Here is a 27,311-nt window from a genome sequence, read left to right on the forward strand (position 1 = left end):
AAGTTCTAATATTTAAGACAATGAAGTCAACCTTTTAACTTGTCTTCATATACGGATAATGCGGATATGGCATTACAATTCAGACATATATCTGTCAAAGGCCAAAAATATAACAGCACTTTGAAATGAGCTGTCATTAAAATGAAGCTGGAATCTGGATGGAACAAGCTTCAAACTGGGCATGTGCAGACCCTGCCACCTCCTGTATTTAAATGGAAGCTGCTGCTGCTGCCCTTTGCTAAGCTGAAGTGAAGCAATCTGAAGCTCTAGTGAGAAACTGCACTGGATCTCACGTTATTCCAGAGAATCTAACGGCTTTACACACACACAAAAAGGTAAATTGGCTGACTTAAATTCAGAGGAGAGATCTTCTTTCTTTGTTTTTGCTTAGATTTTGTTCACCTGAATAATCAACCCATTCAAAGGGGGATCTCTTGTCCCTCCGAGGACCCCAACAGCACCAAAATTGTGGAGTCCTTCAATGCGTGGAATGACTCAGAAGCCAATGCCTACACACTGATGGACCTGCCTCCTAGAGCCCCAACAGTAAGTATTTTCTGTCACTAAAAGCTGTAGCAAGTAGTTCTGCTGGCAAAGCTGGCATTTATAGAACTGTAAATGGACATTTACAGTGCATGTACACATTTAATGCTGTAATGCAATAATGAACAACATAATGAAAACTTTAAAATCTTCTTTTTATTCCTTTATTTATTTACTGCAGAAAGGACTGTAGAAGCAGTGTTACATGGGCAGAAGACAGGGAGGAATGTCGAATGACAAAGTGCAACAAATATGTTGTGAACTATCGAAACAACATATTCTTGTGCATTAAACAGCTGTTTAGCTGTTCAAACACAATGCTTTCTCTGTTATTATTCAAGATGGAAATCCCCGTCATTTCTGAAATAGTCTGTAAGTGCAGTGGAGTGCTAATGTAAATGTTAAAGAGTTGTTATTTGCAGTTACCCAAGAGAGCTGTTCAGAAGGTTTCCCCAGGTAAGTTCTACCAAAGCTCTTTCTCAGTTGTTAAATACTAAACAGAAAGAAAATTTCCTTCTAAGTGTGAAGGTGAGAATCTGTTGTGATGACACTTCAGGATGGAATTTCGTTGGGCTTGCTAAAAATATTTTCTATTCCATCCCACAAGCCTGAACCAAAGGAGTTCAGAAGTCCTCTTCCTGATTATATATCTCAGTATACTAGTAGGACTACAAAGTTTTGTTCACCTGCTTTTTATCCAAAAGTCTGTTTATAAGTAACATAAAAAAATGACCCAAGCTAATTTTTAGTTTTTAAAATCAGAAATTCAACTTAAAATCTTGATGTGGTCACACCAGGCATTTTGGCATGGCCCACATTACACAGTGGAAACCTTTAAAACTGTGCAGGTTTCAAACACTCCAGAAGGTTTCATGCATATAGGATGTTGGATTGGGTGTTTCAGTTTGATCCTAATTTATAATGAAAGACCAGTAAATATTTTATTATTTGCAGAGTAAAAATGCAGTATTTATTTACTTATTTAATAAAACCTGTGTGCAGTGTATTACAGAAAAATAGACAAGAGAAGCGTCCTGAGCAAGGTCCTTACAAACAAAATTAGATGGATAACAGGAAAAAGGATAGCAGAACATAGCAGGGAGGGAGAAGAGGGACTGGAGAGCACGTGGCAAAATGGAAAGGGATTCTGGGGACAGAGAGATTTACATCAGAAAATTAAAAATGGATTTTTTCCTTATTCTGCTGAAAGAGGTAATTAGCTGTCCATTTCATCTCTCTCAGCTAAGTGACTGTATTTTCAAACTTTTGCGTTTTAATTTGACACAAAGATTGGTTTAAGAGAGTTTGAGTACTGAAAGCAATATGAGCTGCTTGTGGTTGAGATTAAATTCGGAAGATAGGATACAAAATCTGCTATCCAAATTGCTCAACAGAACAAACATCATCTATGGCAAGCCCTGCTGTCTACTGGAAAGATGGCTTAGCAGTTGGCGTCACCCTGCTGAAACCATAATTGAGGTGGGATTACACTCCTCTTTGTGCTGCCTGTCATCACAGAGCAAGTGCCTACAGAGGCAAACTCAGAAATCAGAGCAAGGAACTGTGAAGGAAAATAAGTGTTATCAGTTGTTTGAGGCCTCTTGTAGGTAGGCAGTACAAACACTGCACCTAGAAACCCTAGGAAATTACACTATTTCTGTTCTGATAATTTTTCTAAACTATATGATTTGTTGTAATGTCAAAGGCCTAACACTACCATTGGTTGTGTAAGTCATACTGTGTAAATAAGTGGCTCCATTACCTGTATTTATAGGAAAATTAAGAACAAAGAAACATGATATATTGCCAAAGTCAGTGTGGGACTGCCAAAACTTGCAATGTTTTGGAACTAGGCTCTATTCTATTAAAACATTCATTCTGCAAAACCAATGCCTACAGTTTGAAACCAGATGAATTCATAAAAGCAAAGACATAGCAGCCCCTATTTCCCTTTCCTTGTCATGTTTTACACCAGATCAGATACAATCCATCTGCTGTCCAGGCAGAAGTAGCTGAAAAACGTTCTTGTCCTAGTCTTTTCTGTTCCTGGCTTTTGAAACAATGTCACACATATAAATCAATTAATCAGTCAATCAGAACCAACATGTTCAAATCCCCAAATGACCTTACGAGGATTTCTGCTTTCCCTAGAACTAAACCTTGCTTTATACTCTTGCCATCGGGAGAATGTAAGGAGTGGGCTATATCAAATATGATTTATATTCAGTACAAGTACTAACATCCATGACCTTGCTCCTACCACCATCACTGTTAGCTTTAGTAGGACTTCAGTAATCAACATCTCCAAGTGAACAGTAATTAAGTGATACGATTTTTGTCTTACTCTGAAAAAGAACAGGCTTTTTTCCCCAATAATAGTTAAACTGTATTCTCTGCATGTTGTCCTTTTTTCACTTATACATAAGTATTTTTCTCATGCCGTGGGTGGGGAGTAGAATTGGACTTTCAAAAATGGTATGTATCCTACTAGAAGTTATTCAGAGGTAATCTGGTTTGGTTGGTTTGGGTTTTTTCTCAATCAGTTATGAAATAACTATCTAGAAAACCTTCTATTTAGGAAAATGTGTATAATAAACAGATTTCCAAGACAGAATAGATGCAGGCATCAAATATTCCTGGGTTTTATATCTGATCTAGACTTCCTTCTAGAAGGAATATGTCATCACTTGGGAATCATGGGTTTGTTCAGGACTGCAAAGGAATTCCTTTATCCTTTTAACTCTCTTCAGACCAGTGTCTTGCAGGGTTTTGACAAACTTCAAGGTGAAGTACATGTTCTGCCCTACACTGTTTTCTGTGGCCAATTCATTTTTACCCCTTCTCTGCTTGCACCAAGCCTTAGCAGAAGGGACTGTGCGCTGCTCTCCTCCTGAAAAAGCAGGCTGGCTCCTCAAATTGGCCCTCCAGGAAGAATTCTTCCCCCCTTGTAACCAGCTGTGTCAGCAGGCCATAATTAGAGAATAACGAGGCTCCATGTTGTGCTGCAGCCTCCACAGACAAGGCCAGAACAGCAAGGATTTAGACATATTTATCTGTCAAACATTTTCTTCTCTCCAAACTCCCCCAAAGCATCTCAAGTTTGCAAGTCTCACTCAAGTTTACTGAATGGTAACTGAAAACATAGTCAGTTCTGATTTAGCTGTTTTGTTGTAGGCAGTAGACAAGCATTCCTTTAGGGAGAACAATGAGCATTTTAAGAAGGCAGATTGCATTAAACCTACTGTTTTCCTCTATTCTAGTGTTTCCACAAGGACTCACTTAAAGCTGCTGGAAGGAAATACACCAATGTAGAGCAACTTCGTAACTTTGTAATTTCTTGACACTGACTCTATTGAGGGAAATGATAGAGTAGGATTTAGAAAAGGATTACACCTATATATGGAGGATAAAAATATCCTCCACTAAGATTATTCTTTCAAAGGGATAATAACCCTATTTTAGGGTACAAACCAACTGCTAGGACTCTATACTGAAAATGAAATTCCCACATCACTGTTCATTAAGCATGTTTCACAGCTCTGTGAAACACCCAGTCATGGTTAAAGGCAAGGTTGGTGTTTTGTCAGGAATGCTGGTCTGAATCAGTGTGGCACTTCCCAAGTTCCTCACCACACCAAAATTATCCAGCTGATTCTGCAAAACTATAGTGTAAATAGTTAATAAATAATAAATAACATGCCTATCAGAGATTAAAACCACAAATTTTTACAGTTCTAGCAAAAGGCCAGTTTTCATATACACCCAAACAGTATTATAAAACCTGCTTTTAAGGTTGACTAAAATGCCATCCTCGGCTAGTGATATGTTCTCCAACTGACTCTCAGTACTTACTATGAAGGAATTTTGTTACATTACAGTTACTGCCTTGATGTCCTTCACAGCTTCCATGACCATTTTGGTTGCTTGCTTGAGAAATGTGCAATATTTATATTGACTGTCAGGAAGTTGGTGCTTCCCAATGAATTGTTTCCTACAGAATTAATACCGATCTAAGCCACCCACAGCACCGTTGGTCTGTGGGTATACTGGCACCCAGTGGTAAAGAGCCTCAGGTGCAAGCATCTTTTACTTGACCCAGGAAAGCTGTAGTCCATGTCCATCCACTGGAAAATGTCCAACCTCTTAGCTTCCAGTTTAGTTTCTTTGTGCATTTGGCGATGTTTTGAACCATGTTACATTAAATAAATTGTGTTGTTATATGACTTGGAAGAGAAATAATTAAGTGCTGGTTTTGCCTGTTCATTTTTCTTATCTTCATTAGGAGGTGTTTACAGAAAGAAGGCTGAACAGAAAGACATGCAAGGCAACAATGCTGTGTATTATCAATGCATTGAAATAGTTGTTCAGAGTATTCTCAAAGGACAATTGCTACAGTGGAGATTGCGACAGTGGGATTTTTATTTTCCCCTGCCAACCAAGTACTCACAGGGTGACAACAGAAGACAGAGACTAAACAAGGTTAATCTGCTGGAGAAACTGAATAGAGAAAAGCTTTGGGAATTGTCTGATTTCTTGATTATCCTGCTGACCTAATTTCCTCAAGCACTTTCTTTTTCTCCCTGTCCTTTCTTTTGACATACAATGCCCGTAGAAGATCTAGAGCTGAACTTGATACAGGCACGTGTTTACATCTTCTAGTAAGGAAGCTATATGCATGCAACTTAGTGAATTTGAAGTGCTTAGATCTGATCTAATGCCTTGTCAGTCAACTAGTATCTTTCTTTGACTTAAAGAAGCATTGAATCAGATCTGTATTTCCAATAAAAACAGTGAAATTACTTTTTTTAATAACTGACTTTTTCCTCTTGGAGGACAGCCAGAGTTGGACCCTACGGTAAAAATCCCTGTCCTACAGGAAGTCCACGCTAAAATGTGAATTTATTCCTCTTTGCAACAGACCTTTTTTTTCCCCATATATTCAGCATTATTTATGTCCCATCACTGCTCCAGTATAAATATTATTCCTTTATTTTTTCCCACATGACATTTTTATTGACTCTGAACTTGTTTCACTCCTGAATAAGTCATTTTAAAGTCTTCTACTGTCCCTTAAATAACCTTTCCTCTCTTGTAATTTCTCTCTGTATTTATATTTATCTTTTAAATTTTTCCTTATCCTTAGTCCTCCACTAATTTAATTCAAATTAAACCCATTTTTATCTGTTCTTTGTAGCCACAACAAGCTCCTTTAGTTGCTTCATTTCTGTTACCTTGATCCAGTTCTGATTAAATGAATAGCTACAGGGGAAAACGTCAGAAATCTCCATGCCATTAATAAACATCATTAACTCTCTGTAGAACAGCAGTTAAAAGATGTTCTAGCCACAAGGCTAAGGAGAAAAAAACCCAAACAAACCAAAGAACACCCGATCTCATTTATTTAAAACAGTTTTATCTCAGACTCTCCATCTCCATTTGCTATTAGCATGGGATTCTTTTTGTTATTTTACTGGCAGTGTGTTAAGCACAGCAATTTCTGCATAGGCAAGATGCCCATTGATGTTGATGATGTGATGCCAATTTACACTTTGCTGCAGGAACCTGAACTGTCATTCAGTTAGTGTACCAACCTTCACATTTTGTTCCAATTACAGTAACAGCCAGAGCTACATTTTCTCTCTCTAAGTTCAAAGTATTTGTCCAGCACTTCATTGCTGCTAATGTAGAAACCCAGGGAGTGCGCTCCAGTTGTTGATTGCTGCGGGCAAATCTTCAGCACGCAAGCAAAGACAATCTCTTCCAGAATTCCAGACACTCCTGGGGTTCACCTCTTGCTACTGGCACATTGGTTTTAAATACACACTGTCTCTAATAACTTCAGCCCAATCTCACAGATATATTCAGCAGTAATGTCTGCCTCTACTGTCTGAAAATACCCAGTTCCTTTAATAACTGTGGTGGTGTCAAAGCCATTTTTGAGTTGCACTCTAATGGTGAATGCCAACTACTAACACAACTGTGGCATAAAAGGGAGAACTTTGTATCTTCCTCTGTGCACTTTTGTCCTTTCTTACCAGCAACCTTCCTTTTCCTGGGAAGGAATGACTGCATATGACAACTGTACCACCACCTGCCAGTACTTGTGATTGGAAAGAGCATATCCAGCCTCATAGCACTATTTAAGCTTGGTGCAGACAGAGAGCTTTGTACAGGCAATTCCCTTGTCCTGGATCCTAGGCCACGGCCAAGTTGACAGTATTCACAATAGGCAGGCTACAAATGATTCAAAATATTTCCTGGGCTTTTCTCAACCCTGGTGTGATTCTCATAGCTCAGTAGCTGAGAAATGCCATGGCTGCAGCTTGCAGGCTTGAGCTATGAGCAGTGGTCATGGCATGCCATTCTGGAGTGAGAGCCACCCTTGAGGAGAAAAGCCTGGCTATGAAGAATAGACAGGATCTGTCCATGCAGATGAACGAGGACAGGGCCTGGTATTTTTCATGACTCCATTAGCTGGCTGGAGCTAAGACACATTTAGGATAGTGGCAGATGCACAGAGGTGAGTGTTTAAGTCTCCTTACCCAACCTTGTATGTAAAGGCAGCAGAATAGTGATGATCAGGACAGCTGTTCTCTTCAATTTCTATCAGGTCATCCTGCTTCCTGGGTGCAGCCTTACTGTTTGCTTCATTACTAATCTGGGGTCACTTGGCCTAAAATGTGTTTGTGGCTCCTGATACTTAACTTAAAAATGTTAAATTATTATTTAAAATGCTGTAGTCTTCAGACTTGGCTACTGAATTTCGCTATATTAGTTGATTAAGACAAAAATACTTTCATCAAGTGCTTTATCACATACTTCACAGAGAGCAAAATGCATATTTATCCATAGAACATCTTTTCTACTTAGTCAGAGAAGTCTAGCCAGTGATGCAGAGGACAACAGAAATCATACTTCACAGGTACAAGAAACTTTCCTGAAATGAAAACTACAGGAAATTTACTTGTTGTTAAGTACTGCATTACTCGATGGTCAGATGCAATGAAAACAGTCCCTTCCTCTCTTTTTCTCCTCTATATCCTTATCCCTCTTTTGGAAGAGAATAGTTTGCTTTTCTTCACCAACATCAACAGTAAACACATAAACCACTCTTTGACCTTTGCACTACTGATGGCATACTTATTCCCTGAAGATGATCAACAGAAAATGTAATTTGAAAGCAATTAGCTTATTTTGAGTTTTTTTTGCTTGCAGTCTTTTTGCAGTCTTTACCATTTGCTCTTCTAGAGAAGCACATGCCAACTTATTCAGTAAAGGCTGACAATAGACCTATGACCTCTTGTTTACTCCACAGAAGATGACAGTGCAAGATGTTCCTGCTGCCTTTCCTACAGTGGATGTCCCAGACCATGCCCATTATACAATCGGAGTAGTCATTCTTATCGTGGGGATCACAGGAACTCTGGGTAATTTTCTGGTCATCTACGTTTTCTGCAGGTATCTTTCTTTTGGATGTTTTTTTAAATACTCAAATTTATGAACTTTAACAGTACCTTGACTGTGCTCTGCAAATGCAGCACAGGCATACTATGACTACTATGCAGACATAGTAAAATGCACCGAGAGACATTGCTGTAGGAAAAAAAGTGGCAACCTCCCATTTCCTTCTAACTTCCTCCCATTAACTATAGCCGTAGCAAAATTGTTAGCAAAATTGCAAAGAATCACCCTGATATGCCAAGCAATAGAAAAGCAGCCAAACCAGAAACCTTCCAGTGAATTTTCTTCTACTGGGCTGATGGGATATTTTGCACCTGTGTCTCCCACATATCTTCTCTATTTTAGATGTTTCCTTCCACCTGCTGCTTACCACTGAGTTTCTGTTTCTCCTCTGTTCCTTACTGGCCATGACTCTTGTTTTCACATTTTCTAACACTTGGCTTATTTCCATTTAACTAAAGCCACATTCCAACTTTTGTATCTGAAGGAAACTGGATCTCTGACAACAATGTGATGATATTTTCACCATTCCTGTTCACTCAGTCTGTTTCTGTTTTGTCACACCAGGGCAGAGCACTGGCATGCTGTCTAGGCCAGTGAGCTTCTACTTGACTGGTCTTTAAGCACTAATGTAATAAAACAAAGTAACAGCATTTATATGGTAATTTGGTTGTGTTAACTTAAATCACTGGAGTGTGGACAAAAGTTGTCTGGGTCTCAAGCCTATATTTATGTGGTGCATTAAATGGTAGGTTTTGATATGTGAGTTCAGAGTAGATACCAACACTTAAGTGTGAATGACATGGCCTTAAGAACAGAAAAGGTGTTGGCATGCAGACCACGTGTATGAGGATGAAGTACATGAGCTAGCTTAGCTCTTTGGCTGGTTCCATACAGGAAAGCCAGTCATGGCAGTTGCAGTTCCAGTGGAGGACACAGTTTGTCTTCATTTGAAGATGTTATGAAGACAGAAAGGGATAATGATAGCAAAGAAACAAGTACATCAGAAGTTCAGAGAACACCTCAGATGCCTACAAAGCAATCTCAAGTGATTGCAAACTGTAAAACAGCCAGCTGCCTGAAACAGAAACATGTTCAGTAACTTTGTAGACTATTGAACAAATACCAGTGGCCCATAAGCATCTACTAATAGTATCTCCTTGCTCCTAAAGTGACAGATAGGGGACAGTAGTGCTAGTGATTGATTCTGGATCAGTGCAAAGAACCCATCATTTATTCTGGTACTTTTCAGTTGTGTCCAAGACTTTGAGAAAGGAGCTAAAATGTTACACTGAGCCCCAAACTGAGGAGTTCTCAGTTGAGCTTTTATGTGTACCCTTTAAAACACTGTACTTTAATACTATAAATAACATATACAGGCATGATACACTGAAGGCTGGCTGTTGCTCCCTTTAAAGTCAGTGTCTGGGCCAGTAAAATGAGCACCATATAGAAGAATTGATGTAAAAGGAAATGCTTGATGTGGTACATAGTGAGTTTGCTTAATCCCTGTATTTGGAAGTCACTGTTGATTTTATCAGCAGTGGAAAATTTGCTCCCCTCCCCCTGCTTAACATGACCCAGTTCCAGAAATCCATAGAGTACATCAACTTTAATTTCCTGTTAATCATGGACATGCAGTGCACTGGGTCAGAATATTTAAAGAACAATATGCTTTATCCCCATCACTGAGCTGGTTATCAAAACAATCCTCTAAAGTGCACAGGAATATAAGGGTGTAAAACTGAGCCTTGCTTATGTTCTCTCACAAGGGAAATGAGAAGCACCCTGCCTAGCTTGCTGTGTAGTGCCTTGGTATTTGTGAAGCTGCCAAGGCTCACAGGAAATAATAACAACATAATTATCAGTGCAGCAGTGTTTAGCAACATTCCTTCTGCTCTCTGTAGGAGTAGGAGCCTTCAGACTCCAGCCAACACGTTCATCATCAATCTAGCTATTAGTGACTTCCTGATGTCCATTACGCAGTCTCCAGTTTTTTTCACCAACAGCCTCCACAAACGCTGGATTTTTGGTGAGAAAGGTTTGTATATGTTCTTTCTAAGATATCACTAAGTGTGTTCTTACCATTGTGGAAGTTAATTTACTATTTCCTTATCCTCAGGTACACTTGCAATGTTGAGAACATGACATTGTTTCAATGTTGACACAAGTATTTCTTTGAACATTTTTGTCTGTGTGCAATAAATACATTCCCACTGTAGAGAGGAAAATTACGTACATGAGATAGATGCAAAAGTGACATTGGCAACATAAGGCACAGGAGTAGTCTTCTTGCCAGCATTTTTTCCCAACATCTCACAACTTGGCTACTGGCACAGTCTTATGACAAAGCAGCACCACCCCTCAACACACGAGCTTAAAAGCCTGGCAAAAGTGAATTTTCACAACAGAAATACGAACTGAACATTTCCTGTGCAGTAAGAAAATGTGGAATGAAGGTGCCTTCATTCTTCCTATATAGCTGTAGTAAGAGGAAGACTAGTCTTTGCCTCTTGAGCAGGTATTGACAGAGAGGAAGGTCAGAGAAGTAATGCTGCTATTTTGATCTCTGATGACCAAAAGCACATTTTTTTAGTTCCATGAAGTGTTCAACTGCATACACGTTAAAATAAAAAAAAAAAAAACCCAAAACAAACCTCTGCTTTTAATTATTACGTTGTTTGAATAAATCAAATGACTCATTAATATATTCATAGTCTGCATATTTACTTCAGTTATGCTGACCTTGAGATATAAATGGTTCCATAATATCAAAGTAGCTATAACCCACTGTTAAGCAAAACAGCTGTTTCTACGGGAGCTGCAGTAAAACTGGAGTTAAACAAGATATTAATGGACTGCTGAAATGATCCCACTAGAAACATCAGAAATCAATGAGTGAAAATATGTTACGTATCACTATCTCCAGCAATTCAAGCAAACAAAATCTTTGAAGTTTATCTCCATGGATAATGTAATTAGCAAGACAGCAGCTTTGAAACAGCATTACAACTGCAGGAAAACTGAAGTTCCATTGCTTTACAAATTCTAGAAGACATTAGTTCACAAGAAACACAACTTGAACTCTCCCAGAAATTAATTAGCATGGGTAGATTAATTTCACTGCTGCTTCTGTCATCTTCATTGAAAGGCTGTGAGCTGTATGCCTTCTGCGGAGCTCTTTTTGGCATTACATCTATGATCACTTTGATGGTGATTGCCTTGGACAGATATTTTGTCATCACAAAACCTCTGGCTTCTGTTGGAGTGACGTCTAAGAAGAAGGCCCTAATAATCCTGGTAGGAATCTGGCTGTACTCTTTGGCTTGGAGCCTCCCGCCCTTCTTTGGATGGAGTAAGTGATATGGAATAAAAGTTTCTTTCCCTCATAACATTGGATTAAAGACCATTTGCAGGTATAGAAGAGGGCTGAATTAATGGCTTGTATATTAGCCTTGAATAAATCAATTTGAAAAAAAACTGATAAAATACATCTTGAAACTAAAGATCTCTAATCAAAAGAAAACAAAAAGTGTGTATTACAGCATATTATATGACAATGGCAATTTTGCTTAAGCTTCATTACTTACTGAATAAAGAACAGTAGATCAAATCAAGGCCAAAATTTATGAAGGATGCACCTGCCCATTATCCCATACCTACTTCCACTGAACAAAATTCAACAATGTAAGAGTCCAATAAATATATCCGTGGTTTTTCTGATTACTTTTTTCCTCCACAAATGTGCTGTGTAAGACAGTAGTGTCCATCTAAATTTCTTTATTCACATAAAAGAGGAACACAGTCTGAGTATTTTGTGCAAGTACATCTTCAGTAAGTCTTGACTGTGTTCTAGTTGGGCAAATTGCACTAGGTGTTGGTCACATTCTCCATTCAGCCACCGGTGTCTTCACTAATGCCTGCAAACTGGAACACGCATACAGCATCTTGATCCTTGCAGCTTGTTACAAAAAGAGTTTCTGTTATTCTTCCTCCTTTGAATCTGCCTCACTACTGTAAATTTGTTTCCTATGAGTCACCAGTTTCAGTCAGTAAGTTAGAATGAACTCATCATTCAAAATCCCAGCCCATTATTGTGCTCCCTAATTCCAGAAGAGAATGTGTCAGCTCAGCTGAGGTGAGAACATAGCAATGATTGATTTTCCCAAAGAATGCTGCAACCAACTCAGCTTCTGAGTAGAATTTCAGCAGATTTTTGTTATTGTCATTCTGGTCTCCCATAAATGTGAAGCATGTTTAAGCAGGCAAACTGCAATACTGGGAGAAGCTGCCTGTAGTTGAATAAGGAGCTGTTAGAACAAAATGACAATATAGTCTTAGATTCTAGATTCTTAATTGGAGAAGGTAGAAAAATTGCTTGAAGGGTGTTGTTATCTTGTAATTAGATTCTAATAGTACCCACAGTACTAACTCTCATATGCTAATCAGATGCATCTGAGCACATCTAGTGCAGTATTTTTAAGAGTTCAACAGAAAATATCACTGTAAATAGTGAAAATTAAAATACAAAGGTAAAAAGACATTGCTGTTGACAGTTTATTTACTTAACAGTTTGACACTTCCTTTAAGGAGATTATATTTTATTCCAGGCAGAATATCACACATGTATGATTTTTTTTCTCTTGTACTCAACTTTACTTCTTGGCAAAATTAATTTGATCTGCACAATAAATCTTTCTTCTTTGCACAGTAAATTTCTTTTATCTGCACAAGCTTAAAAAAGCGGTAGCTATAGGGATCAGTTTCATTTCACTCTCTGGGCAGACAGCAATCTGTCAGGAAATGGAGATATTTAAAAACAATATGGGTCTGATCCAAGACCCACTGAAATATCTGGAGAGATGCTCCTTGACTATGTTGAGCTGTAAACAATATTCAAGAACTGAAACAAAATTATTCAGCTTTCCAATCTGAAGCCTTATACATAAATACAAAAGGGCAACAGAGTCCAAGAAAATTTCCCTTTAAGAGAATAAGACAAATTCCCATGTTATTCTGTATCTTTCTGTAACTTCTGCACTCAGAATGAGAATCACCTCATGGCTTCTGCCTTCTGCTGTCTTTCTTTCTAGGTGCATATGTTCCCGAGGGTCTGATGACTTCCTGTTCCTGGGACTACATGACTTTCACACCATCAGTCCGTGCCTACACGATGCTACTTTTCTGTTTTGTCTTTTTCATTCCTTTGATTGCTATCATATACAGCTATGTCTTTATATTTGAGGCTATCAAGAAGGCCAACAAGTAAGTAGCCAAGTCTTAAGATTCTATCCTTCTGTTTAAGTGACTGCTTATTTTCTTAAAACAAAGACCAACAGAAGAAAATTGGGAAGTTTTTCGCTTTTAATTTGTATACATGACTGAGACAGGAAATTCTGTCAACAGTCAGCATAGTAAGAAGTATGATGCTTTGAAGGGCCATTCCTGAATTTAAGCCAGAGCTTTTCAGTATATTGTCTAATGATGCGGAAAAGGGTATGAGTAACAGCAATAGACTCTAAAGGATGAGAAAGGACTGTAGAAATTAACCAACCAAAAGAAGTACTAAAGGGACATCAGAGACACCTAACAATAGTGTATCAACAATTATTCCACAGAAAAATAGATGGAATTGAACTACAAATTCCATGTTTGACAAAAGTTGAAAAAGAGGTGAAGCATTTAATCACAGGTCTCTGAAAAAAATCCCTATTGTTGTAAAAATAAAGGGCAGTGTTTGCCACTACATTTGTAATCTGTAAGTATCTGTCCTGTAGATATCAGCATATCTAGTCACATAGCTCAGAAGTACAAAGTGAGAGTAAGGTAGCAAAATTGGGCCTACGGAAGCAAAGGCTTCTCTGACTATATTTAACATTGTTCAATTGGCTTAAATACCTGGTTTATGTGGAAATTCTTCTGGTACAGGACTACTTTCTTCTCTGAAGCACCTGTGAAGCTTGCCATTGATAGGGGCAACAAAAGCCCACTGAATTGTGAAGGACCAGTCACATACATACATTAACACACACTAAAAGTGCATGACTTTTAGCATAAATGAGCACAAGAGTAATTGTTGTCCCATTTTATGAAGCTATTTGCTCAACTCCCTGCCTCCTTTTTTTGCTGTTCTATGTTTATTTCCCCTAGGTCTATTCAGATATTTGGATGTAAATATGGAAATAAGGAGCTCCAGAAACAGTATCGGAGGATGAAAAATGAGTGGAAGATGGCGAAAATCGCACTGATTGTCATCTCGCTTTATGTCATTTCCTGGTCACCATACTCTGTTGTTGCTCTGGTAGCCTTTGCTGGGTAATTATGAATGTATCAGTAAAGGAATATTCAATGAAAGCAAAAGGTGTGAAATTGTGGAAGACAGATGAAAGTCAAAGCTACTTGTCAAGTTTAATACCTGAATTGCATTCAAAACACTCACATATTTAGGAATAACATTTAACAAATGAGGCACATACTGTGATTTTTTCTTAGTTTGATTTTTAAAAAAAAGAAAAAAGAAAACAGGAAGGTTATCACTGGCAACATAACGTTACTGTGATTTTTGAATGAAGGTTCTCTATGCTAGAATATTTAAACTATCTGAACTTTATTTAGCACCAAAATGCTAAATAAGGGGACCAAAAAGATCCACTAGGTTTATTTTCTTTTCTTTCTCCATTTCTTTTACTTACAAAAGTCTATTCATTTGCTTGTGTTACATCAAACTGCTGAAATTCCTTACACGTATAATCAAGCTCAAAATTAGTACATACTTGCATTGGGGAGCTTTCTGATGCTGGATATAAAAGATTGTAAATATAAAGCATTTAAGCATGCTATTCATCTATTTAATTGTCAGCATTTTATACAGTAATTTCAACAAAAGCATGATGCTATTAATGCAATATCTGTACATAGCTTGACAGCAGACTATAGTTGATACAATCCAGGTACAAGTAATGGATTGGGAGTCAGGATGCCTTGGCTCTATGTAGATATTTCTCCCATGTTAACATGAGAATTTTCCTGTGCTTCAGTTTAGCCTTTGTTAAATAAGTCTGACTACCTGCTTTAAAAAGTCTTGTCAGCTGCAAATCATCAAGTGGAAGACTCCTATGACAGTACAAAACACTTTTATTTGTATTTTTCAAATCAGAAATAAAAGTAGGTTTTCCTAAAATTGACACACAGGATAAATTTACTTACGATGGAGCATTTTGGGAGGCAGGGGAGATTTTTGTTACGCACCCGAGGAAGAGGCCACTGCAAGGCCTCTTCTCAAACATAGCTTAGGAAAGCAGCTTCCTAAACATAGCACTTCTAAAATCTTATACTTAAGAAGAAAAAATGCTAAGAGAAGAGGATTCTCTCCCTTTGTATCCAGAGGGGCAACTCCAAGCAGCAGCAAACATTTTCTCCATGAAGGTAAACACATTACTCACTCAGAAACGTGAATCCTTAGGATGTGTCCCAGTGTCCCATTTCCTGTCACAGGGGGACTTAGATACTGGGCAACTACCACTGGTGATCTGTGACCAGCTAGAGACAGAGGAAGAGCAATAAGACAAACAAATGCAGCACAGCTACCTTGCAGCACTACTTGCTCTAAGATACCTTCAAAATCAATTTAAAAAAAAAAAAAAAGCCATTTGGAGATGCTTTAAGCTAACCATTTTAGCTGTAAAACTGTCAGGCTGTCCCATACAATTCAGTATCTACCTTAGAATGGTCAAGTGCCTGCTGAACTTGACTTCTAGCCCTTGTCTCCTACTGACAAAAATCTGAACAAATGGGACAATTTTATAACTTTACAGGATATGACAAATGAGCATTTGCAAATTTTGCCCATGAAGACACCTGGTGAGCAACACAGTTTCACTCAACTTTTTTTCCATTTCTGAACTATGCCTTTTAGGCAATCCTCCTGGGATTTTTCAGAGATTAATAGGCCAAGCCTGGAGGCCTTCTGTGGACTTTTATTACAATGAACTCAGATAAAATCACTGCATGCCACATATGGGAGGCAGACATGGAGTTTGTGGCAACAGTCCTCCACTAAAGACAAGTCATCTGACAGAGCAGCAACATACACAAAAGGAAAGAAGAACCTTAATTCCTTTAGAAAGTATTTTGGATGGGGAACAGTGAGCTAGCACACAGTCACACTCACTAATATTGTTGGTCTATAGGTTGTATTTTCTGGTAATGGTTAGCTTAAACAAAAGCCTTTGTCACTGTTTGTTTCTGTTAGCTGAACTTTTCATCAGTCTTACCAAAGCACTATCTCTCTCATCTCAGGGTCAAAAACTCCGTTCCAGCAAGGTCATACTGTTGTGTGTCCTCCAGAATCTGTGAAGAATTACACCTCTAACCAATGCTTTAAAAGTATGATTAGGAAAAAACATGTTAAAATTGTATATAGAGAACATGCTTATCAGAGAAAAGCCTTAAGTTAGAGGTGATGTGGCATCTCAACATTCAGGCAGCTGACAAAATGAGTCTTCTATTACCACTGGCAAACCATTTCCACCTCATCACAGAGCATCAATATTCCCATAGTAAGATGAAAAATTTCTTCACCAGGAAGATGAGCTGCCACCTACTTATGCAATCCTCTTCATTGTTTGCAGCACTCATATGAGAGACCTTCTTCTGAGAGAGGCTTGAGAGGAAAACCTGTTTTCTCCTCTAATATTACTGGAATACAAGGCTAATTGAAAGATAGAGCTTAGACTGTCTTCTCAGGAAGAAGTGCTGGAAGAAAGAAATGATGTAATCCTTGGAAGGAAAGACTGACTTACCAGGCCATTTCACTTAGAACCCTTTCTACCAATGCAGGAAGAGGTCTTCAGAGCCTCTAAGCAGGTCTACGGAGAATTTGCCTGGTAGAAACTGCCTATGAAATGTTATTTTTTTCTATTGACTTTCTTCTGACCAAGACCTTACAGGCTACTTCAATCTATCTTCAAAAATTAACTGGCTGATAGCAGCATGACAGATAGACATCAATCATAATTATTTTATCCTTTAGAGTCACATCACCTGCATATATGGATGGTCACAGTAACACATGAGCATAGCATATAACACCTGAAAATACTTTCCCTTCACTGTTTAGTTCAGATCAGGCAAAAAATAAAGTCTGAATAGGAAAAAAGATTTATTAGTTATCTTTGCCTATAATGCCTCGTTCTGCACACCTATTTAGTGACATATTACTCAGCAAGTATATCTGCTGAGTTTGGAATAGATAGATACTCTGATGAATCCACATTCACTTATTGAAGGCTGACTTTGTCCCTAAGGTAAACAAAATGGGAATTGCCACTATCCTGAGTCATAGTAGTGAAGTGCTGCAAGAGAAGCCCCAAGAAAATCATGTTTCTCAGAAATGCAATTAGGCTGGTGTTGATCTTTGCAGGCAAAGGATGTAAAATTTGTTCTCTCACTGATTGGGCACAGAACTCCCCCTTTTACTCTCTCTGGAGCACTAATAAAGCATTGTCTTGTCAGTGTATAACTGCAGAGACTACATAGAACTCAATACTAAATATATAATGCACTTGCATTACTCTAGGTATTCCAACGTCCTAACACCCTTCATGAACTCCATACCAGCTGTGATTGCCAAAGCTTCTGTCATCCATAACCCCATCATTTATGCCATCACTCACCCCAAATACAGGTAAGTTCACTCTTATAAGCCATGTTTAATACAGCAAAGAAAATCAGACAGTTACTTTGTCACTTTTAGAACTAGTATCTGAACTCTGCTTCACCTGCTCATTTTACCTCTGTAAAACAGCCTTGCCCTCCCGAAGAAAACTTCTCAATGCCATCTGTACTTGGAACAAATTACTATGCAGATAGGAGTTAGAGGTATTTATGAATACTGATCTGTACTTACAGATTACATGATAAAAGATAGAGAGCTTCCCACCAAAATTATTTTTTTTAACTATCTTCATGAGAGATGCAGGCATTGTCAGTGTTGCAAAAAGCAGGTTGTGAAATTAACCAGGCCAGCAAGAGATGCAATTCATTAAGTCAATCCACCTCTTCCCTATTTTGTGCATTCTCCCCACCTTTCTTCAAGCTTTCACATTTCAGAGAGTATTTCTTCTGAGTTGTAACACCTAGGGCCATTACCAGTTCAGATGCAGGCTATGAGATCTGACAGACGGCAGCAAACCCATATATATGCAGTTGTTTCACCCTTTACAAAGACCTACTCAGGAACTGGATAGAGAAGAACTGGGCATGAACATCTAAGTGGGGAAGTCTGGGAAGAAGAGGAAAGCTAGGCAAAAGAGTTTCCTTACACTGCATATGAGGAAAGAAATACTGTAATATAACTGCACATTTTGTACAACTCTACAGATAGCTGCCAAACAGATGTGTAAGAGGAAGCTAGAATAGCTGCTTAGGGGAAGATTAAAATAATTCATTATGTGGTATTTCTGCAAGGTTCAATTTAAAGGGACAGAATTTTATTTTTGCCCTGATTAAGCTGAAAGCAGATAAAACATCATTTTAATAGCTCCCCTCAGTTCGAAGAGCTATATTTTAATGCCCTTATCCCTGCCAAGCAATAAATCTGAGTTCTGCAGAACACTGTGAATAAGTGATCTTGCAGGGTGATTATATATGAGATATTGGATATCTGGAAAACTCTTTTTGTACCCAGTAATTTTCCAGTCCATGCAGCATTAGTTCATGTCTCTGAATAAACGCATTGTTTACGATGACTGAATTTTTGTGCTAACAGAAAAATTTTGACTGGTTCTATCTCTCATCCATTAGAACAGCCATTGCAACATATGTTCCTTGCCTTGGATCCCTGCTGAGAGTTTCTCCTAAAGACTCACGGTCTTTCAGCAGCTACCCCTCCTCCAGACGAGTGACTGTAAGCAGCCAGTCTTCTGATGTAAGTCGGCCACAGAAAGGAAAAAGTTGACTCCTCCCTCTGACAGTGAATCAGTAAGGGAGACACTTCCCATACACCATTTTTAATTGCAAAGTAATTAATTTTCATATAGAGTCCTTCAAAGTGGTAGATTCTTTAGATGAAACGCATTATGGTGTTCATTACAAGAGCTCCAGAGAAAGCAGAGGGACAAAGTGAAATAAAAGACAAGGCTGACGTGTAAAAGCAGAATGTAGATCTCTGTGTTCTTGCTGGTTGGTGACACTGAAGAGTGGAAAGATGGAACAACAGGAATTTTAGAAAGTAAGGGAAGCTCAGAGTCAGAGTGCCCTTGAAAGTCTGATCATACTTCTAGGATGTACTTGTCTGACCACAGATTTAGAGTCTGGACACATGCAAAAAAGTTACTAAATGGTTCTCTAGTGAAAGCAAGGATGTAATGAAACAGATAACTGTTTTCTGAAAGTGAAGTGGGATGTACTTGGAAACATATTAATCATTAGATTTAGACAAATCAGTCAATCCATTACAGAACCATTCTCACAGAAGACCTCAACATCTTGCTACTGCCAGTCTGAGTGAAACCAAATGTTTTGCACAGCAGCTGAAAACAGGGCAAACATTTGGCATCCTAGGCTCTCTCTTGCAATCCAAAGTTACATTACTAACTAAGCACATTAGTTCATTGCACTTGTTTTAAATGAAATTTCCAAATATATGAAAAGCCATAATTTTCTTGGTGATTCTTTTTCATAGTCAAGGTAATAATTGTATTAATGCAGACAAGTGCTGACTTCTGACAGTTGTTTTTAACAGTGACATTTCCATTTCTTTGCACTCTATATTCTTTTGACTTCTTGGTCCAATCAAAATTAAATTCTTCTGGCTAGTAGCCACCACCCAGGGGAAAGGTTTTAAAACTGGCTAATAAAAAAGGAAGATTTTTATATTGCATCTCTTAGATTGTGAACCCTAGAGTCCTTCAGTAACACTGTGTGTTCTTCTACTACTATCAGTGCTGGGGAAGGGGAACCACACCAACAATTCAACAGTTCTTTTTGCTTAGGAAAGCAACTCTTAATACTTGAGGTAAAACAGTGGAATGAATGGAGAATGAAAATTACTGAAAGTAAAAAATTCCAAGCAATAGGCATGCTTCACAGTCTGGAATTTTCTATAAGACTTGAGTAAGTTTGGATCCTGTTCAGAACAATGACAGAGTCAGGATTTTTCTGACAAGAATATATGTTTCCCTTAACTAGTTGATTTGACCATAGAACACTGATTTATTAGTAAGTAATATCAGTTTAGCTGAAGTACAGAGAAGAAAGAAGGGCTCAAATTCAAAACAAACAAAATTGCTTCCATGCTCACTGATAATTTATTTTGTGGCTTTTTTGTACCATATGTGGCTCAATCAAGTCATAAGATTTCTAGACATACACTCACAATACAAAAAGGCAGTACCTATGCTGCCATGTATTTTATGTCAAGGCTGGTTATCAAATTGTAAGCCGATAAATTATCTTGATGCATTTTTTTTGTACTCCTGTGGATGCAGATATTTAGGACCTTGGAAAATACTAAAGAAACAACTTGCAGTCAATTCTTTGCAATGAAAAGGAGCCAAGCTCCAGAACAGATGCTCAGAAAATAAAGTTGCTTCCATTTTAAAATTCAATGAAATGGGACTGTAAGTGTTAATAGACTCTATGCATGTAATGGGAAGCACAGTACACATTTTTTAAAACGTCAGGATCCAGAAAATAGCCTAGCCCAACCTCTTGTGCTTCAGCACGAAAACATATGTTTAGATTGTCCTCCTGGATATTTTGTTAAGCTCTTCTAAGAACTCTTCCATGTAGACATCTCAGTCTGGAGACACTTCAGTCTGTAGACTCATCTTCATCATTGCTTCCCCAATAGTTAGAATGTTGCTTATGAAAATACAACCTTGATCGTCACTGCTCCAAATTAAAATAATTTTTCCTTCCTCTTTTTCTGTGTTCCCCTTATCCTTCCCCACAGTTACACTGCAAAAATGATCCTGATCCTCCTTAGAGCAATCAATCTGTTATGTATTAAAATTCTGGTATAGCACCACCAATTGGTATTCTCTCTTAATAGTAACAGACTCATCAGGCCAATTTCTCCAGTTCCATCAAAGTTCATGTTTTTCTACACCTCTTATTTTTATTTTATTCCCTGGAGAAAGTTTATCAAAGTGTCAATAATTGAAAGTATCAAATATTGAAAGTATCAATAATTGCTTTGAGTATTTTCAATCATATACTCTCACCTGATGGAAGGTACATCCAAAGCACATAGATCACTTATGAAAAACCCTTGGTGCATGAAAAACTTTAAGGAAGTATATCACACTGTTATGGTCACCCATTTTAAGGCAAGAGACACTGTCAAAGAGAAAATGCCATGAGCTGCTCATCAACCCCATTAGCTGTTTCATTGTTTTATTATGATCTATGGAATTCTGTGATTCTTCATCATTGTAGTGAAAAGGCTGACAGAGTGAGGAAAAGGAACAGAATTTTTGACTTCTAGGAAATTCTGGTGGGTTGGGGTTTTTTGCGTTTTTTTTTTTTTCCCCATTAATTGGAACAAAGTTTACAAAATCCAGGCTCCTTCATGAAACAAAATATTTCTACAGCACTGATTCTGCAGTTCCCAGGCACTTCTGTCTGTTTATTTCTGCCACTTCAGAAACTTTGGCCCTAATTCCTCCGAACACCTGTGCTTCCTAGTCGGGTACTACTATGGAAACACCATCTCCTCAGAGCTACAAGGTGCATCAGAGAAGTTTCAACAATAGACTATAACCAAACACTATTTTGTTTGAAATTTTGCAGTGCATCCTGAGGAGAAAAAAAAAAGTAAGCCGAATTTTACACTCCACAGACTTGATAGTTTTGCTTGTGCCTCTTATAAGCAAAGATTTTATGAAGTCATACATGGCATAACTTTTGTGAAATGTCTTTTATACAATGTCTGTCTTTTTTATAATTTCTGTCTAGGTAAAACTGACTCTCATGGGGAAAATTGGATGGAAGTCTAAGGAATCTAGAGTGATTGTTTTTGCTGTATTCATTTTAGGGCTGTACTGACACAGAAACTGATACCCCCAGTATGTTCTCCAGACTTGCTAGCAGACAGATTTCCTATGAAACGGGTAAAGACACAACTCAAACTAGTGACATAAGAGCCAAACATAAACTGAGGAGCCATGACTCTGGGAATTGTGAGAAGGTAATAGACTGCATAATATCTAAGTTCTCTGACAGCTGGTAGGTCAACAAATCAGCAGATTTTACCATAATTAATCATGAAAGTTCCTGCCAAGAAGATGAGGATAACCTATGAGTTAACACAATGAGTAATGACTTAGAGGCTGTAAAAGGTCATCAGCTTTTTGTTTCCACCCTGGTTCATTATTAAGCTGTCTTTGTTCTATTTCTGACAAGCAATGGTGCTGTTTTAGTGAACTTAGCATCTGAATGGTATGTTGTCTTGTGTTTGGTTTCAAGTGTGTATTCAATAATATTTGTATCCCACTGTCCAAAATATTTGGTCAATCTTTCTGTTGTCTCACCATTTGCTATCAAATGAACACATATGGTGAGAGGCTATCTTTAGGATATTACTATTTTTCAGACAGTCCTCTGCTGTGCCCCTTTTTTTCTTTTTCCTATTTGCATTTTATGTATGTAAAATATTGTGACATACCTAGATGTCATTTGTATCTTTCTTATCTGTGTTCATTTTTCAGACAGCTGTAGATGCTGATGACATATCCATGATGGAATTGAATGTCACAGAGTACACTGCTACACCTACTGTAAGAATTATTTTAATATTTGGCATGGGTCTAACTAACCGAGGGAACAAAAACTAATTACAATTCCAGTCTCTGAGCACAAATTAAATTATTTTTTGAGATGCAAAAATCACATGGTATTCCCAGCACAATATAGGAAACATGACCACAAAGGGTAGATCATTGCTGAAATTAAGCAGAAGGAGAACACATGTACTACAGGGTTCTCCTTAAATCCAACTTCTTCAAGGAACTTGAATACTTTCTTGAATTCAGTAGATCCACTGATGAGGTCTGTGATTTCCTTAGAGGAGCATGGAAGAATTGAATTTTTTTCCATCTTTATATGGATAATATACACAATAAACTGAGATAGCCATTCTGATGGGTGTATCTCTGAGACAGCCACAGTCTTGTGGTAAGTACTGCTGTACAAAGTGACAGTTAACTATTTAACGTTCTCTGTTTTGGGTAGCAGCAAACATCTAAAAAATGCAACTTGAAGGAAATCAAGGTAAGGTTTTGAAGCCGTATCACCTATTCAGTAAGATGTTGCGCTAGTGTCTATTTCTTCTTCCATGTAAGAAAGCTACAGCATACTGATAAATCTTTTTTGACATCTGCCACAAGTGAGTCAACTTGCCTTAATTCCTGACAGACAGGGAAATAAGAGAAAAGAGTTGACAGATGAAAACAAGCCAGTTTTATCTTTGCAGTATTAACCCCAATGTAATATAAACATCTTAAATTATCTCTTTATTGTTAGCAGTGATCCTTATGTGCTACTGCTAGCCTAATACTAACACTGTCATTTTTTGGTCCTGTGCAAGTGACAGCTAACGTTGCTGTTGTCAAAAAATGCTAATTAATCTTTCCCTCAATTCCTGTTTTCACTTTCTTCTCTAGTTTGCTTCACCCTTCGAACTGTTATCACTACATTTTACATCACCTCTTGCACCAACGAATCTAAACAGTCCCTCTTTATGGAGGGACTCCTTACCTGATTGAATTCAGACTGTCTGAGCGTATTCACAGCACTTTTGTTCATAGTCAAATGTGCTGTCATTAGCCTGGTCTTTTATCAAAGTAGACCAGCTCTTAAGTAGCAAATGCAGTCTGTGATTTAGTACATTAACTTGTTTAACAGTTTTTTGCTCATAAGTTATTAATGAAATACTAAAAAAAGTGTTCAGATCTACTTTTTCCTCCATCCTTTAAGCTTGGTTTTGAGTTAGCCATGGGGATCAGCAAAGTGCTTATCTAAATATATGCCCCTGTTTCACAGATGATGCAACCTGAACTCCTTATAGATGTTTGTGTTTTCCATTTCTTTTAAATCCTTGCATCCTTTAGAGAGGTGAGAGCCTAAATGATATTGGACAAAGAAAAGGAGAGTCTCACCACAGACAATCTGCAGCCCAGATACCCAGCATTACAGTAACATACAGCAATGTTCAAGGAATAGAGCAGCCTTCTGGATACAACTCCGGTTTTCTGCATCCTAAGATCAACAGCCGCAAGCAGAACAAGAAGTCAAACAGCTAAGTGAGCCGTGCAAGCCAGACTGTCACCTCAGCCAATACCTCTGGAACAACTATGGACCAGCTGAATCCAGAACAACTTCCTACATTGTTCTTAAATGCTCCTACAAAGACACAACACAAGACAAGCAAGAGGAGTAAGGTTTCCAGCATCAGAACTCTCTCCAGTGGTTCACTTCTTGACTGAGTGACCTTGTAATTTTATTATTTCTTCTTTATGCAGCTCATGAAACAATTTCCTTCACTTGGATTTTACTCTGCTTTACTCTACTTCCACCACTGCATGGATCTTACCTACAGGTCTCCTAGGATTAACTTGAGAGGAAAGGGAAAAAGGAGATTCAAACCTGGTCTTTGTTCACTTTGTGTAGTTTAACTTCAAAGCTATTACAAAGCTAAAGCTGAGAGATTTGGGGGAAAATATACATTACTTCCTGACGACAGTTTCTTCATTATTGTGAAGTTCCTCAACCAAATGAAAACTCAATCACACAGTCAGTGCTCCCTTCTCTCATTAACGACCCATGTTCCCTCATTTTCTTCTACAATCCAATTGAAAGGCAATACAGTTGAGCAGTAATTTGAAGTCTCGGATCTTTGTCTTAATTTCTGTGATTCTGGGGGAAGAGACAGGAATAACTCAGAGGACAAGGCTATGGTCCTTTCCACACTTAGCTTCTTTTTCCAACAGTCACTTAAGAAGCCAGTCTAACCCACTCCTAGCTAACCTCCCCAGAGCTATAGGAAAGTGTTAGGAAACTCCTTCCAACTTTCCTTTAGCAGGTTTCATGAGAAGAATGCAGAATTCAAAGCAATGTTTGTACTGAAATATCTTATGGATAAGTCAATATATCTGCCTTGTAATACTTCAGATTGGTTTACCTGTAGATGTGCTTTTCTAAAGTAAATCTTGGGAGAAAGGTTAGTTCTTCAAAAATAGTTGTTCTAGAGATGTGCGGAATCCACACCATCCCCACTTTAGCATTTTAATTTTTCCCTTCTCTAAACAGCAGCATTCTTATAGCTGAGGTTTGTTTCCACAATGACTAAATCCATGAGATTGTACTTATTTCCCCCAAAAGTAAAGGAATTCTATGAAACAGTGATTTTCTTCTTTTTCCTGGTGCATCTTCTAGTGCATGAGAATAAATGGACAAAATTCATTTGCAACCCATAGCAGTCTACATCACAAGAATCATAAGGTATAGTCAGTGGGGATATATACCTTCTGAGCCCAAAAGTACAGGGCACAAAGAGCTACTGAAACAATATGTCTCCATGGGCCCTCTAGTAGTTCTCACTTTGTTGCAATAATAGAGGGAAGTCATTTTGTCCTAAGTAAAACAGTTCTTCCCTATGTCACATCAGAAAAAGCCATAAAATCAATAAAAATGTAACCAGCTTATTCCTTTGAGGGGAAAAAAAAACAATCAATGGGTTCCGGAAGATTTGGGGCATTGTTTTGAAGCAAACTTTTGGAAACTTACTTCAAACTGAGGTTTATTAAAAGGAAAGTTATTAAAACTAAAAATGGAGGTGATAATGAATTCTGCAGCAGCCAAATATTAAATCATGAAAAAGTGGGCTGTTCAGGCTGGTAATAAACTGCCAAAAGAAACAAACTGTTCAAAATCCAGGATGTTTTATGTAAATAAAATCATACGCATTAGAGATGGAAAGGAGCTATTACAGTTCCTTCCTTCACCTACCACAACCGGATATTGTCTCCAGGCAGAGGACAATATTAAACTGATAATATATACAGCTAGCAATAAGGACAAAGAAGAGAGAAAACGTATCTTCAAACAGGAAGTACGTTCAAAGATACTCATCAAGTCTAAGGAATTTTATTATGACTTATTGCTTAGGCTTTTAAACTTATTTAAAAACATGAAGCAGTAATTCTTCCCGTCCTTTGTCATGAAGGCCATTCACACTAGTGAAAACTGGGAAGAAATGAAATGCTAGTGAATGCTGCCCATTTCACATGGGTCACAAAAGGCTGAGCCTGTCCAGAAAATAGCTCAAAGCTCGCACATGCTGTTTCATGTGTTAATAAGAAGTGCATGGTATGTGTCATTAAGAGCTAGACCCTTTGCTTCTGTCAGGATTTTGTTCCCAAGCAGTATTCTTCAAGACTATACTCTGCACATTTCTGCATTCCCTTCCACTTTTAGAGGGTATAAAAAGAATACTTCCATGGCTAGAAAAGCCTCACGAATCCACAGCACGTTGTTCTCTATATCCTTCAACTCCAGCATGTACTAGAGATTAGTTTGTATCTATAAAAAGAACTACAGCTGTTGATGCTCGTCTACTTACAAGAGGCTTGAAAATCATATATTAATTAGGGAGAATTTGTCTGGGAGCACTTCAAAACTCTTGTGTGTACACCCTGTGTAACTAACAGCTTTGCTTTCCCTTCACCTCTACTGAGACTATAAAAGTCATCCAGGGGAAAGCCTACAAAATTCATTTCACCTGAATATCTCTCCAAGTGATTCACGCTGTAACCCCAGTGGCATTTGGAATAAATCATTATTAGTTCATATTTCATCGCATCTTAGCAGCTTTATTTGTGTCCTGTATCCTCTACTTGGCAGCCATTCTTTCCGCTTTGCTGTCTCTTTACACCCTTTAACACAGATGACTGATTGGATTAAAATAATTTAGGACTGAGATGATTCATATTTCAGTTAAAGTCAACTGTACAGCCTGTTCTGCACTGGAGAGACTGCCTGTAGTTTACCATGCAAGTGGGTATGTTCCAGTGACTTGGAGGTGTGAAAGGACTAGGGCAAGACTGAGGCGCTTCCCTTTGGCCTTTTGTAGGCCAGGAGCTGTTCACAGAGCAGCCTGCTGGCAAAGAAAATAGCAAGCAGTGTTGTGAGTTAACAGACCAGCTCTTCACCTCCACAGGCTCAAGCTCAAATTTGGACTTGCATCACAAATGAGAATGTTTGGTCTGAGCATCCAAGCAATTCTGCAAAAACTGCTGAGCAACTGG

General features: G+C 38.1%; 1 protein-coding gene and 1 long non-coding RNA gene across 6 annotated transcripts in view; one reads left to right on the plus strand and one right to left on the minus strand.

The window, feature by feature from the left end:
- LOC141945607 (uncharacterized) overlaps nt 1-27,311 on the minus strand; it is a 59,478-nt gene that overhangs the window by 18,119 nt on the left and 14,048 nt on the right. The window lies entirely within an intron of this gene.
- On the plus strand, nt 249-27,094 carry OPN4 (opsin 4). Of its 5 annotated transcripts, XM_074874422.1 has the most exons (12): nt 249-335; nt 426-546; nt 7,859-8,001; nt 9,912-10,045; nt 11,156-11,359; nt 13,098-13,269; nt 14,155-14,319; nt 17,582-17,689; nt 18,808-18,931; nt 22,043-22,195; nt 22,716-22,784; nt 24,117-27,094. In XM_074874422.1, exons 2-12 carry the CDS (start codon nt 520-522, stop codon nt 24,306-24,308), a joined length of 1,491 nt encoding a protein of 496 aa, XP_074730523.1. In that variant the 5' UTR covers nt 249-335; nt 426-519; the 3' UTR covers nt 24,309-27,094. The 5 variants fall into 5 exon arrangements, with proteins under 5 accessions (XP_074730523.1, XP_074730525.1, XP_074730527.1 ...); XM_074874424.1 differs by having other exon boundaries at nt 250-546; nt 9,912-10,036; XM_074874425.1 differs by lacking the exon at nt 426-546 and having other exon boundaries at nt 284-335.

The sequence above is a fragment of the Strix uralensis genome, chromosome 7 (genome assembly GCF_047716275.1).
Source record: "Strix uralensis isolate ZFMK-TIS-50842 chromosome 7, bStrUra1, whole genome shotgun sequence".
Classification (NCBI taxonomy): domain Eukaryota; kingdom Metazoa; phylum Chordata; class Aves; order Strigiformes; family Strigidae; genus Strix; species Strix uralensis.